Source organism: Pterocles gutturalis, unplaced genomic scaffold, assembly GCF_000699245.1.
Source record: "Pterocles gutturalis isolate BGI_N339 unplaced genomic scaffold, ASM69924v1 scaffold18452, whole genome shotgun sequence".
Lineage (NCBI taxonomy): Eukaryota > Metazoa > Chordata > Aves > Pterocliformes > Pteroclidae > Pterocles > Pterocles gutturalis.
Genome location: NW_010110594.1, coordinates 13585 through 28762, shown reverse-complemented (window position 1 = coordinate 28762; position 15178 = coordinate 13585). Strand labels below are relative to the sequence as shown.

Here is a 15178-nt window from a genome sequence, read left to right as displayed (position 1 = left end):
AATAAATACATTTATCACATCAGCTGCTACTAAGATTTGTTGTCTTATTTCAGGTTTACAGTTAGTTATATAAATATACCAACCCTTGCGTCATAGGAGGCCAAAACAAGTGTATTCAGTTGATTTGGCAAATGTTTCATGACAAATATTCCAGAGTTTAATTAATTTCCATTAATTACATATAAGGTTCAGAAGATTCTGAATTGCAGCCTTATTATCTAGTATTCTTAGAGAAGATTTATTAAGCACACTTAAGTGATGTTACATAGATACACATTTCTGAAAGAGCCCTACAAAACTTTTCCCAAATGAGGTCACCAATTCAGGCACCAACAGACAGCAGAAAGAAAAACAGGTATAATTATCCGACATAGAACGACACTGTCAACTATTCAGTTAAGTGCCCTATTCCAATTATCCAACTTCTGCCTTCTTAGGTCTGATGTGACCAATGCCAGCCCATGTTCTTAAACCTATGGTACTTCTAGACAACGTATGTAAATTTACAGTATACAATTTGGATTCACCATGCATGAATACTTTGTGTGTAACATTTAATAAGCTCAATCTACATCCAGAATAATTTACATGAAAGGACAATATTTATTTAAACAGAGCTCAATGGGTAACCATGGTATCTGAGTGCATCCAGAGGAAAAAGGGGTCAAATGTGAATTCAATCAACGGCACTCCCACACTTTTACTGTTTGATCTACACTTCCAGTAACCACATACGGTGCTGTCTTGTGGAAATCTGTGAGGAGAGAAAAGCTTATGTTAAGAACGAATCCAAAACTTTGGTATTTTCCACTCTCACTGAATGTCATTACTTTTTTTAAAAAAAGTGATACCAGCTCGAAGACTAACTTTCAGAGCTCGTCATGTCTGCAGTTCTGAAAGCAAATTCTCTCACACTATAATTTTATAAAGTGTGAAAGAAAAATCTACTTTCAGTTCAGTTAAAAGGAGCTTTCATGGAAAAGACATCCAGATGAAGTTATAACAGGAGTCCAAAACATCTCAAACTGGCAAAACCCCCGAATACTACCAGAACTTCATGTGTTTACACAAGAGGTAGTCAAGAATCAGAAGCCAAGAAACCTGACTTTTTCTTTTTGCTGTGGGCAGTACAGGCTGTGAGCTAGTATTTAAAAAATGTAAAGTGTACTGTTTCTCAGGAGATCCCAAAATATTTTGTATATACAAACGAATTTTGGAGTGGGTCAGACAACAGTGCTGGGAAGTTTAACCAAGAGGAATCAGAACGCCTCGCTGCAGAGAAAGCGTTCAGCAGAGCAACCTGAGAACTGAAGCAGCCAACTCCAAGGTTGGCCACTTCATGCTAACAGTTTAACCTTCTTGAACTCGTAACTTCCCTTTGCCCTTTCTGATCAGCTGTCTTCACCAAGTTAAGAGTGAAGTCAGAAGCCCTGTATTTTGATCAGACCTGCAAATTTGACTAGGAAACCTTAGTAGCCAATTCCAGGTTCACTGCTAGCCCAATTTGCGCAGCTTTCCTGAAGAAGCTACAAACTACCAGAGTAATACAGGGAAAGAAAACAATAAAGAAGTTTCCAGAGTAAAGCTACCTTTGCTGAACAGGGAGGGGTTGGTTTGTTTTATTTTTGCCAGGGCAGGGGAACTAACATCTACCAAGATCTGGTAACACCAACCAGGCATGCCCAGGAATTCAAAGTATATTTTTTCCTGACCGTTTTGCTTTGCACCCATCCCCCCTCTTTTTTTTTTTAGCTGGGCAAGCATTTGTGATACAGCGCTCCCCAAATCCCTACACACTCAGCAGTGAAAAGTTCCAGAACACCCTGGCAGTTAACATCTTTACCCAACGTGCAACACTGGCAACAAAAGTAGAAAAGTCCAGCACACTTGAAATTCATATCTGTCCTTACTTGACTAAAATACAGAGAGCAGAAAACTTCACTGGAATCCAAAATGTGAATGTCTAGCTTGGTGCTCAACTTCAGCTGATGAAGACACAGAAAAATCTGTCTCTCTGGCTCTGTATTTGCAGCAAGCACTGTAGAACAATACATACCCAAAGAGGTAACAAAGTGTTCGTGCGCATTGAGGGTTTTCATGCATCGTTTGTTCTTGAAGTCCCAGACGCGTAGAGTCTTGTCATCAGCACAGCTCAAAATAAATTTTCCCCCAGAATGGAACAGAACGCCACGTACCCAGTTATCATGGCCCACCTTGCGCACAAGGAGAAATCAGTGAGCAGGTTCACGGTTTAAGGCTTAGCATACTACAATTTATGTTAACGGCAAACTTGAATGACTCCTTGCACTGTCCCTGGAAGGGCAGCTTCTAAAAGCCATCAGGACTCAGACTTTATCTTCAGTTTCTATTATTACATCTATATCAGCACTACCAACAATGCAAGTTCCTGTTGTTGAAGGCCAACACACACAAGTCCTCATGTGATCTGCACTGATTCTGCTCCCCACCCCCAGCACCACCACCCAGTCCAGGCTGAACCCAGGCTGGAAGCCAGCAGTCCATAGCCTGCGGGAAGACCCACACGGTGAAAGAACGTGACATTTCACACAAGACAAAATTCAGACAATTATCAGCCTTTCTGAGGATAAACCAAGCTACTCATCCCAAAAACTGCACCACAGCACTGGATCTGTACTGTGTATTTTGAGATTCTTAGTATCAGCACTGACAAGAGCCGAGATACAGAAGCAACTAGAACTGTGTATTCCCAGTGTTTGTCTTACTGCAATAACTCTAGCTTCTCTTGAAAACATAAATGTGTAAGATCATCCAGTCCATTAAACTGGTTTGACATGTGGAGCTATGCCCATCAGAAAAACACTGGGGAACTTACAAGTGTCATAAGGCACATGCCAGTGCTAATGTCCCACATCTTGATGGTCTTGTCTCTGGATCCAGACAGCAGAAAAGGCCCAGGCTTGCCACTCTTCTTAGTCTACAGAAAATTAAGTTTTAAGTTATGGCATATATGGGGCAGGGTGGGGGGAAGAGGAGGGAGGAAAAAGATCTCTTCTGAGCGCTATTTCTTAGCAGAAAAATCAGATTGTATGACAGCTTACAGCTCAACCACACAATGCCAAAGCTGAGAGTCACAGGCATTTTGTTACTAATACCAGGAGAAACAAACAAAAACCCAACAGGAATTAAACAATCTGTTGGAAGAAATGGCTGTATATCCTGCTGATGCACCGAGCCAAGTAATATTTTGAATCCACACTTGCCTACTGCAAGACATCCTCTCTTAACAGCAGACAGACATCGCAGCACAAAAGTGTATGAAGTTCAGACATACCTTTGTGTTCTCATCCTTCATAAAAAGTAATGAAGCAAGTTTAAGAATTTTTGAAAAGTTTCTACTCTGAACTTATTTCTATTTGTAATCATACACAGTATGAAAGAAAGACTTAGTTCTCAAGAAGTTTCAACTATGAAGTGAATGCTAGCTTGCTGCTTGTTCAAAGCCAAGCACTGTAATGGGGTGTGCACAGCTGATGAGACCAGCAGAGGGCAGGGGAGGCACCACTTCAGATAGTTACCACTGCAAGAGGAAGTGAACATTTGGAATTTAGTTTAAATTACTTTAAATTAAAAGATTATAAGGATCTTTTAAAGATGCAAGTAAAATTTGACTGAAATAATCTGTAAAATCTATCACTAGACCTGTCCCTGCTCCAGTGTACCTACTTATCCCTTTGGGTATTTGTGTCCTTTTTGAGGAAGAGGGCAAGGCAGAAATGCTTGGGGTTTTTTAACTAGAAAAATTGAGTTAATTTCTAGTTTGTCTGCACTTTGTCATCCTTAAAAGGATATTTTTGCTGACCTTTAGTAAGCCTTTCTTAAAGTTAGTAACCAAACCAGAGAAGATATCTCTGTGATCACACAAATGGGGATTTATTTGTGTTAAAGAATGCTTTTTCACATCCTTAACTTGGTACACTAGGACACGGCGGTCAAAGCTGAATTCCAGTGCAAGACTCTCAAGGCAGCTTCATTTCTGCATTCCTGACTCACTACTTTCCCCCGCACCTTTCAATTGCTGAGCATCCTTATAATCTTCACATTCTGCCAGATAAACTACCTTCCACATTTCTTTGCTGAAACATGTGAAAGTGGCCCCACTCTCAACCCTCTCAGAAATAAGAGTATCTCTCCAAAGTTCACTTTCATTAGTGCAAAGGTAGGGTCCTACCACTAAAAAAACAAAAGCATGGATCCTATGAAGCCAAGACGGAGGATTAACAGTGCACCAAGTATACTCAGCAAAAAATATACACCTGCCAAGCACTTTGAGAACAAAGCTCAGTTCTTTTAAATACTATTTAGTAAGTTCTAGACAGAGCATAGTTAAAAATCTTATTGTATGTGCTTATTTATTAGCATGGAAACATTACCTCTGATCCTGTAGCTTCTGATATGGTGGAGTACGAGCTCTCGGGAGCCCAGGAAATGCATTCTACCACGTGCTCATGTTCTCGGAGCTCAGCTTTGCATTCCTTTGTTGCTACCACCCAAACACGCACTGTCTGGTCATTAGAACAACTGGCAATTAAGGTGCCATCCTGGTTAGGCCGCACCATGCGCACCCATTCTCTGTGACCCGTGAAAGTCTTCACACAGTAACTATTCAAAAAAGAGAAACACAGCACGACTCAATGAACATTGCAACAAAACCACTCCACATGCCTTCAAAATTTAAGGACATTTGACCCACTCTTAGAAGTTAAGATAAAATACTTCAGCATGTACGTGTCCATCCAGGATGATGATGTACATGGCCATAAAACAGTTCATGGAAAGGAAGCTGACATGAGAAAGCAGTGACAGTTAAGAACTGGCAAATCCTTGTTAAGGTAGAAAGCAGGAAGCTTAGGGGAAAAATGAAGTTGACACAACAGCTTGCATTAAATCAGTATTTTAAGAACAAGTAGAGATTTACAGGTCATTCAGATAGCCCTCAACTACAACTTTTAGCAAATAGATTGATTAAAGACAAAACTGATTAATGAAACAATAAATACGACAAAAAAAAAAAATCCCAAAGAAACCAAACAGCCCTCCCTCACAGCCCCAAAAAACCCCAAAACAAAAGCAGAGGAGACACACTGATCTCAGTCAAGAAAGGTAACAGGCTTCCCCTCCCTCCTCCCATGCTCCCTTTAAACATGTGGTTAACTCTGAATTCACATTCCTACCTGGTCCTGCATTACGGTGTTCTACCCTCCTAGCTCCCAGAAAGATAAGGGCAGTTTTAGTTAGTCAATAGTAAAACCTAAAACCCTGTGCTTAACAATTTAAGGCAGAATCCTTCCGTGAATTCCTCTAAAGCCCATAGTATCATGCCTCAATTCAAATAATGTTTGCTGACTTCTAGATTTACGTGGCCCATTTCCTCCAGAGTTTTATGCTTGTTTTGTTTAGGTGCTGATGTTCAGCCAGAAGTGCACTTACCCTGTTTGGACTTCCCACATTTTGATAGTTTTATCCCTTGAGGCAGAAACTATATGATCTCCATTGGGCATGATGGCTACTGAAGAAACATTATGATCATGACCTAAAACCAAAACAAAACCTTTAGTAAGCAGTAGTGAAACAGTTTTTACAGAGCACAGAGGACCTGCTATTCATTTATCTTGGTCAAGTAGCTACAGCAATAGTGCATGTTTTATGGAATAATCCCTGCATATAAACTCGACATTTTATGAAAGAATAATTTATGTTTTTAGAAACCACACAGAGCAGACATTGAGCATCCTTTAAAATTGTTTCAAAAATTTAAGAAGTTTTAAAATCAGACATTGCCACAGCATCATGCATAGCAGATTTGAGATGCTCTCTCATTCCATAGATCCTAAACATACACCTTATTTACAGAGCACTCAAAGCATCAAAATATCGCCCCTCTTTCTTTCGGACAATATTCTGGTTTATAACTCCTTTCCACATCAGCAGTTTTCCTGGATTAAGGAAAAAAAAAAGCAACCTCTTCACTTTACAGAGTGCTAAATCAATTCCCTTTACACCTTACCATGCATAGTTCTGATGCACTCGAAGCCCTGGAAATCCCATAGCTTAATGGTCATATCAGCAGAACAGGAGGCCAATAGTTTGCCAGTGTGGTCAAAGGAAATATCTTGCACAGAGTCTGTATGCCCCTTTAGGGTTCGTTCAAAGTCTCCTGTCTCATAATCCCACACCTGACAAGTGAACAGAAATCCGTTAACAGCAATCTATTACTCTTTGTATTCCCCAGCCTTACATTTGCACTCTGCAGGCCAGTCTGGCACCTTATTCAATAATTAATTGAGCAAGAGACAAAGACAGCCATAAAAGCCTAACAGCATAGAAAAATAAGTATTATACGATTTTGTTACTTATAAATTAACTGAATTCATGCATCTTGAAAACTGGTTTTCAGCTAAAATGTATTATATACACAGCAGGAAAATAAGTTCCATTGTATCTAAAAGTCAAAACACCCAATACCCTTAAAAAGAAAGAAGATCAATTTGGAACACATTGGACAGAACAAATCCACTTTGTGCAGCTTGTTTTTCTCCATCTCTTTCTATGCTAGTTCCCTAACTCCAGCAATGCAGCCCATTTTCAGCTGGTGATGAAAGCATCATCTTTAACAATCTCCCCCCTTCTTTCCCAAGCTCTACTGTGGTTCCAGAATTTACTTGCTGTTTCAGAACCAAACAGCAAATATTCTGCATACTGAAGAGCAAAATGCATTGGGTTAGGAACAATAACCAAAACCACTCTGAAGAGTTTGATACGCACACACTAGTATGTTGCAGAATTTGTCAGAGATTAAAGAAATGTTTGCAGTTAATAACTGCAAGATAGCATGAAGTCCCCATTCTCACCTCTTAATTAAGTCAGTCTTCTGTCATCTAACCGCAAACAAAAGCCCTTGAAACAAAACAAGCTCCTACAGATTTTACTGCCTCTCTCTCAAGCACAAAATTAGATACTTAATTTTAAATTATATCCTGAACAAAAAACCCCACCCCTCAACACCAAAGAAAAACAAACAAAAAAAAATTCCTCATCCCAATAGATTGCAATCATTGGGAATGCAACAGTCAAATGAAGCTACACAGCTTCACTTCAAGAAAAGGAAATTCACCCAGTGTATCCATAAGAGGGAGCAAAACCAAAGCTAATTGGGCTCCTTTACAGCATCCAACAAACACAGAGCTGTCACTGGTTCAGCTGGCCCTGCTTGAAGAAAACACCCCAGCCCTCTCTTTTCAAGTCTGTTGCAGAAACAAGAACAGGCTAAAAGCTCTTCATGAACTAGGTACTGGCTGACACTTTTTATTTCAATCTTCTCCAACAGGAAGCCACTATCAGCACAACGTGCATTTTGAACCACATCCCGCTACTCAAGTGTTTGTCAGAACAGCACCTTTCCAAGCAGCTTTCAAACCACCGGAGAGCAATGAGAAGTATCCTTCATCAGGATAATTCGCTTTTATTGTGACATTCAAACAACAACAAAATGCACAATCACGTCTTTACTGGATGCAAAAATGAGAAATTACTTGCCTACTACAAAAAATCTCTTCATGCCACTGTACACTGCAACAAAGGCCTATGAAGTCCATTTGAAATTACTGACAGTCACAGGGACTTCACAGGACTGGCATGTCCCATTTAGAAGAAATGGGAAGAGCTAGTTTTCAGTTAAGAATACAGCTGCACAGCCACTTTAACTCAGCTTTAAAAATAACCACTTCAGATGACTTGAGGCAACTGCCTTCCCCCCTCTCACCACTCCTGCTCTACTGAGCAGTCCAAATGCATTCCTCCCCCACCCATCCTTTATCTATTTCTCCCATCTCTAAATCCACATTATCTTAATTATTTTTTCCTGAAGTCAAAGGATAGTAAAATACTCTTGAAGATATTAATTGGACCCGCATAAAACTAAGATTTGTAGATTACACAGGACACCACATGTGAAAGAACTCTCCCCACGGAAGCTAAAGCAGAACAATCTTCCATGAGTACAGCGCACATCCAGCTTGAAGTACTGATGTTACACATTACACATCCTCTGACTTGCTTAGTTGAGTTTGCTGTAGCAAACACGTACCTTTATTGTGGCATCCTCTGAAGCGGAGACCATAACACTGAAAACCGGATGGAAAATTACTCGAGTGACAGGACTCCTATGTCCATTCAATGCATACTTCTCTGGAGGACGAGGAATCCACTCTTTAGGGTCTCGTTTCTGACCAAGAGGTCCACCTGATGTAAATTCTTCTTTAGCTTCATTCAGCTTCGATTCTAATTCCATTACCTAAGTTTATGAAATTGAAAGAGACCATTCATTTCTAGTTGTACATCACGATTCACCTGCACTCATTAATAATCCAAATACCGACCGGCTCCCAAACTCAGAGTAAAGCAAAGCTTGAAGCAAAGCTTGCACAGATCCAAACTGATTACCAACATTCAATAATGTTGGTGTTTCTAAAAATCACACAAATTAATAATTTATCATTTATCCTTCAATAATTTGATCATTTATTCTTCTCCAACTTCCCACATATTTTGACAGGAAAAAAAGTTCTACAAAATCATGTTCACTCACATACTGTGCAAATGTGTCTGAGCTCCTATTCTGACAAACTATTAAAGATTGTGTTAACACAAAGGAATGCTTCTACTGCAATGATTTTTGTATCCCTGAATCGGCATCCACGTTACCCACAGCAGAGAAACAAAAGGTGTAACAAACCCTGGATGTGTTAACCTTTACAATACAAAGGTCTTTATTGTTAGCACACTGATTTTTTTTTTCTTAAAAGCTTTTAATACACTCTAGATCCATTGAAGCATTACTAAAAAGAGTTTTGTACTGTCCACTTGCAGTGGAATCACTTGCTCTAATGCACTGGAGTTAATGGTTTCTTCCCTTTAATGGGATGGCCAAAGACAACTGGCAGCACAGGTTTTTACCTTCTTTCTAAACCAATTAAGCCTTCAATCTTTCCACTCACAAACTGCCTTAAGGCACCTTTTTCCTTTCCAGCTTCAGAAACTGCACATGCAATCCATAAACTGAAGAAATTTTTATAAAGAAACCAAGAGGATGTCTCTGCTAGCACTGAGATAGAGAAAACATTTTCTACTCAAAACATTGCCCTACTCAAGTCCTCAAAATTCATCTTTGAGGCATCATTTTCTAAACCTTGAGTTTGTTGACAAGGAAAATATGTGACATTCTATTCAGTGATGAATGTTTGACTCGAGTCATAACTTCTTACACACACAAATCCATCAGATCTCTGCTTACCTTCTTTTGTAATCTTATAACGGATGTCCATTTTTTTTCCAGAAGTCCAGCATACTTCTTATCTAACTCTTCATTCTGAACAGGAGAAGCATTTAAGTGAATTAATAAATTCTATTTCTAAAGCCTGTAGAAGTGCTTCTTCAAAGGCAACATAAACAGCTCATTTTAGTACAATCTCTCGACCACAGAAAAAAGAATTCAAGCAAAGGACTGTAATCAGATTTACTAAACAGAACAGCCATGCTTCAAATTTTAATAGTTACACTTTACACAAACAGAAGAGAGGAAAACATTTTAAAATATAATTTTCAATTAAAAATACTGCAGCAGTACAGATTAATGATGCCAGCTGGATTCTGCAAATACAATCCAAAAACTAGGACTAAACTCATCTATGCTGCTTTCTATCTTCATTACTTGAAAGCTTTTTAAGTGCTCTGCATGTCTGAGAATGTTGTGTCATACTTTGTTACATTTGAAAACCAGCTAGCCCAAACTAACTTTATTTAACAAAAAACAAACTTGATTATAATTAACCTCAAATCATTACCATAATTTTACATTATTTTGTGCTCTCTTCTCAAAGACAAGCTTTAAGTACACTCTCCCTGCATCTTTATTTCAGTAGCCGAACCAGAGACTACTATATCTCCCCTACTGCCTCGGCTACTGGAGAAACCAACACTGATTTTGTAACTCTAATGAAACTTTAATGAAGAATAATTTTCTTCCACTGAATACTTTTCTCCTTTAGGAATAGCTGAGGAGTAACAATGAACAGCTGATCTTACTCTAAAAGCCAGAGGATTACTCTTTTTATTTCGCTCCCATCTATTAACACAAGAGGAACAAAAGCATCACAGAAAAACAAGCAGAGACACAGAAGAGTAATTAAATGCTGCACACTTTCCTTCCGTGTACAAAATGACAATCTCATATAAGAATCATTCTAAAATAGATGGAGAATGACAAAGACATGGGGAAAAGAGCAATGGCATGGCTTATGCCACAAAAGCCTAGCAGAGACCAGATGTTCATCTATCACTTCAGGGGCATTTGTCAAAGCTGGAGTTATCTGCAGGAATAATCAATACAAAAAAGGAAAGCCCTCTTTGAAGAGCTACACTTGAAGCCTTCCAATTTACTGAAATAATTTCTGCCTTTAACTTTTTTTTTTTTGGTCATTTTAGTACAGCCCCATCCAATTCAGAACTTCTTGCAAGAAAGTAATATGGAACTTTCAGCAACTACATTTTCTATTTCCCCCAGGACCATCTACCCTATTTAGATCGCCTTTTTAACCTTTGGGAAGAGAAGACTTAATTAGGTTGATAGATAAGGCGGATAAGGGAATGGTATTAGGATTTTCAATTATAAGTATGGTATTCCAATTTGTCATTTCTACTTATTTATTAGCAGACTGGAGAAACTGAGTCAAACTTCAACCAAGCACTCTGGAAAAAGAACAATGCAATATTTATAATGGAGAAAATGCAAGGATTTATCAAAAGTCAGCACACAGGAAGTTTCCTACTCAATCCAGGTGTCTCCAGCAAAATTTAAACTCAGATGAAATGCACACCTCCTGTACTAATAAGTGGCAAGTTTTTTTTGAAAAAAAAGAATAATCTGTTACGAAAGCAAATCAACAGAATTAAGTTGCAAGAAATGAGTGGTCCAAGTCACGAGTATCTGTACAGTCTAACAAAATCGAGTTGCTTACCAGAGCTATCAACAGTTTAACTATTGAGTCTTGCCCTCCTACTATACAGTTAACCAACTGGTATGCAACAGTTCAGACAATGATTTAACTACTGACCCAAGCCCAACCCCAAAACAGATTTCCACCATTTGGTCTGGATGATAAAGGAGAGGACAAAAGCAATCCTGTTTTGTCTTCCTGTTTCTTAAACACTACCATGTGGAGTCAGCCTCCAAAGCTGCACTGTTCTACACCATTTCAGGTCTGGGCACAGGAGAACAGTCTTCAGTCTTCTAATTTTCTACTGCTGAAAGTTTATGCTTCTATGCAGAATTTCATGGTAAGAATAAGCACTGTTAAGGAAATGAGTTACAGGGAGGGAAGGAGGGATGGACACAACAACAGGAAACAGCAATTACATGTGTTAAAATTAGACACATTCTTCTGAAATTGCCAAGTCATCCAATTATTATTTTTTAAATTTTATTGCAAGGCAACAAGCTGTATGAGCTTATCAGCTCCAGATCTGAAACTCCACGAGTTAATAGGTAGATAATAGATATACATGTTCAAAATGGATGCAAATGCCATAAAATTATAAACTCTACTTAAAATACAGATGAAGACTCTTGCTTGAACTCACCACATCTAACTCAGCTTCCTTTTTAAAAACCGAATATGCCTCTTCATAGCCATTAGAACGAAGGTAATCTGCTATTGCTCGATTTCTAAAAAACAAAGAACAGCATCTTCAGCCACAGTTCTGAATAAAAGAACTGGTTCAGACTTTCAGTTTTTAAAAAAGCACGACGAATATCAAAGTCTTCAATGCAGTACACCTCGCACTATTAGGCCTGTTAAAAGCCCAAGCAAATTTTATAAATACATTGGGCAAACAGATTTTGCTTCAAGACGTCAATAGCAGGATACACATTTTATTTTAAGTTTGGTGAAGAGGTTTGGTTTTTTTTTCTTTCACGTTACCAAACATTCGAGTAGCACGAATACACTTATCAATCTGTATAATACATAAAACCCACAGCAGGTACAAAAGTGACAACCACGTCTACATATCAACGCTGTGGCTTTATCTTTGAAGGAAAACTGTTTTGGGTAGAACAGTTCAGAATAAAATGCTCAGTTTAAGAGAACAAGTCTTAGCTTGTAGCACAGTCTGATCAGATCCTTATCTACATTCAGGAGTAAAATAGCAAAAAAATTGTCAGAATTTACTCAAGATAAAAGTATAATTCACAGATCAGTTCGGAGCATATATTACAGTGCTCTTGCTGTTTACTGCAACCCTTTCATAACTTTGTGACTGAAGTCAAAACAAAGTAGAGCACAATAAGTTATAGCAATTTAAGAATCTATTTTTTATGCCATAACTTTGAAATGGTATTTTCACCATTTCACAGCTCTGTTATCAAATACCAGAGGTTGTATGAAAAATAAGAGAGATCTAAACCATTATACATGGTACTTGATCAGCATGTGAGCAAAACCACCCTGTAAAATCTATTTGGAGACAAAAGTTAGTATTTAAAGTTTAATGACAATGAGACACAAAAATAACCATTCCTTACAGTTCATCTCGTTGCCTTTGTGACAGCACCATTGTGGCTGTGATGTCAGGTTAACGTGATTCAGCAGCGGCTGCCTCCTCAAGATCTAAAGTCTTAGGAACCCTGGATCAGTCTGCCACTGAGTGGCTTAAATCAAAAATATGTTTCCAGACGCGAAATCCAATAGGAAATTCGGAGGCATTCAACACAGAAGATTCAATCCATCTAGAAGGCAGAGAAAGAGACACCATTAATTTCCTTTAAATTCACTTCGGACTGCCATGAACATTTATGTACTCAGACTGTAACACCACTCAGGACAGAACAAGCTTACTAAAACTGTAAATGCAATTTTATTTTGCTAGTCCGGATTATGGCTTGACAGCACACCTCCAACCTGGAGAGACTTGTACACTTTCTTTATTGCCCCTCTTCTCACCATTACTCTTTTAAGAAACAGGAAGCTGAAGGACATCTTCAGTCCCAGACCAGTTCTTGTTTGTAGGCAACTCCACTATATTTTCTTGTGATTAAAAGAACTTAAAGCCTATTGTAAGCAGCCTACTTTTTGCACTCACTGCTCCTATCACAAAGCTACCCCCAAAATCCTCAATTTTTATGCTACATTTTTTATCTTCTGTAGATTTATCTCTTCATCAGACTAAACCCAGCAAGGTTCATTCAGGTTCATTCATTTCAACACACACTAGAGATCAATTAACACTCTCCTCTATCTTTCAGGCTTTGGAAGAAAGCTTAAGGGAAGATGAGACCATTCCAGAAAGTGACTATGGACAATGCTCCAGCACGCTTCAGGCCACGGCAAAGGGCATCAAGGCACACTCAGTTTGTCACCATAGCTCATTCATGGCATTACAGTAGGCAGTTCTCTAGGATTTACCCAAACAGCATGTTTAAAGCCTACGGCTATAATTCAGCACATGAATTCTATAGGTAGATTATTATACAGTTATATTAGACAAATTACTTTTTCTATTCTAGTGACGCTATCTGAAGAAGTTCCAAAGAAACACATTCTAAAAGACAATACTTGCCTTCTTTCCAGTCACGTGTTAACGCAGTTTACCTACAGTTAATTTTTATCTAGCCCCTATTTAGGGTATGGCAAATTTTTAAACAGATCTTCAGTCTTATCAGAGCGGCACAGTTACCAGGGTGCAGAGCTGCCACAAGCCTTCAGCTGGGTTCACTGACTCGATCTCTAGACATCTGACAGTGCAAGCTAATTCAGAACACAGGGGAAATCTGACATATTCAAGATACTGTTTAGGTCAGTCAGAATTGTGCCTTTCACCAATTACCCATTTTTTCCCCAACCCTATTTAATATCTTCTTACGTAGAAACATGAACGTCAGCATTCTTAGTGCACAATCTACCTCAACCGGGAAGTTGTAATCTTAGTCAAGGCAACACGACCAAAATCATTTCAGCAGCACTGCCTTTTGATTTCTGCACTGCAGGTACTCTTTTGTAAGCAGCATGATTATGGAAAATGCTGAAGTTGGCATTTTTGACCTACCTGACAACAATCTGTATGTAATACAGTTTACTCAAGCTGTTCAGCAAGTTTGACCAACCAGCTTTTAGCAAGGAGATAAACTGAACACGACAATACACAAAGACTCAGGAGATAGCAGTTGGGTTTGTAAACTTTCTACCAGGCACTTCAGGAAACACGTGTTCCCGCTGCCTCTCCACTAGACACACAGGTATGCGATGGTCACCACAAAAGGTATGCAAGGCATACAGGTACACAAGGTTCACTATACACAGCAATTTCGGTAAGGAGCCTGTTTTAAACAAAAGCCTTTCTTGTATGAAAAAAAATTTAAGAAAATACTAAGCTCACATCATTAATGTCTACTTATCCACCACAGGGGATCAGGAGATTGTTTCTAAACCTATCGAGGCTCTGCTGTCAGCTTCAAAACAAGCTTAAGTGACAAGTTGCTTGTATTTCACTCTGCTGGTGGATCTTCCACACCAAACGCTGTGCACCACGGTACCGCACTGCAAGCCCTTTAGGACAGGAGCACCCGACACAGGCAAGACATCATCTAATTAGTTTGACTTCTTGCCCAACAGCTATTTCAGAAACAATTCAGTCAAAAACCAACAGTGCAGGCTACATCCTTTCAGAGAACAGAAGCAAACATTTCACTTGTTCTTATCCCGCACCTCGCTTCCTGACAGGTAAGGAGACAACTGCCCTTCAGTAGATGCATCTTGTTCACTACACAGTAGGAGCATCGCATACAAATTAATGGAAATTTAGCTATTATAAAAAAATAATCCACTGAAATGGTCAGAAGAAGTGCCCTCTAGAGGGCAATGCTGCTATAAATTTAAGTACTGAAAAATAGAGGCTTATAATGGCTGAATCTCTGCACTTCAGTATTAACATAGCAACGCTTCCAGTAGCAATAAACACTGTGGGGAAGAACAAAACAAGGCACTTGTTTTTACACAGAAGTACTGTTTGAAGCACTGAATAGCAGAACACAAAGATATAAACTTCCAAAATCTGCTGGTAGCAATACCATGGTAAAAATCACAGT

General features: G+C 38.9%; 1 protein-coding gene across 1 annotated transcript; it reads right to left on the bottom strand.

Annotated features, from left to right (window-relative positions):
* Positions 1-219: 219 nt before the first annotated feature.
* Positions 220-14854, bottom strand: PAFAH1B1 (platelet-activating factor acetylhydrolase 1b, regulatory subunit 1 (45kDa)). Its single transcript, XM_010073453.1, has 11 exons — positions 14804-14854; positions 12620-12823; positions 11677-11761; positions 9332-9406; positions 8126-8332; positions 6047-6215; positions 5470-5572; positions 4413-4641; positions 2855-2956; positions 2057-2213; positions 220-754 (listed from the first exon to the last, which is right to left on the bottom strand). Exons 2-11 carry the CDS (start codon positions 12649-12651, stop codon positions 681-683), a joined length of 1233 nt encoding a protein of 410 aa, XP_010071755.1. The 5' UTR covers positions 12652-12823; positions 14804-14854; the 3' UTR covers positions 220-680.
* Between the last annotated feature and the right edge of the window lie 324 nt (positions 14855-15178).

Bases quoted from the DNA above. Each gene is read 5' to 3' on its own strand.
- PAFAH1B1 (XM_010073453.1), bottom strand. From the start codon at position 12,651: ATGGTGCTGTCACAAAGGCAACGAGATGAACT. The intron at 5,573-6,046 runs GTAAGGTGTAAA...TTTTGGTTTTAG, and splicing joins GTGCATCAGAACTATGCATG to GTCATGATCATAATGTTTCT. The intron at 2,957-4,412 runs GTAATGTTTCCA...AATTTTCTGTAG, and splicing joins CAGAAGCTACAGGATCAGAG to ACTAAGAAGAGTGGCAAGCC.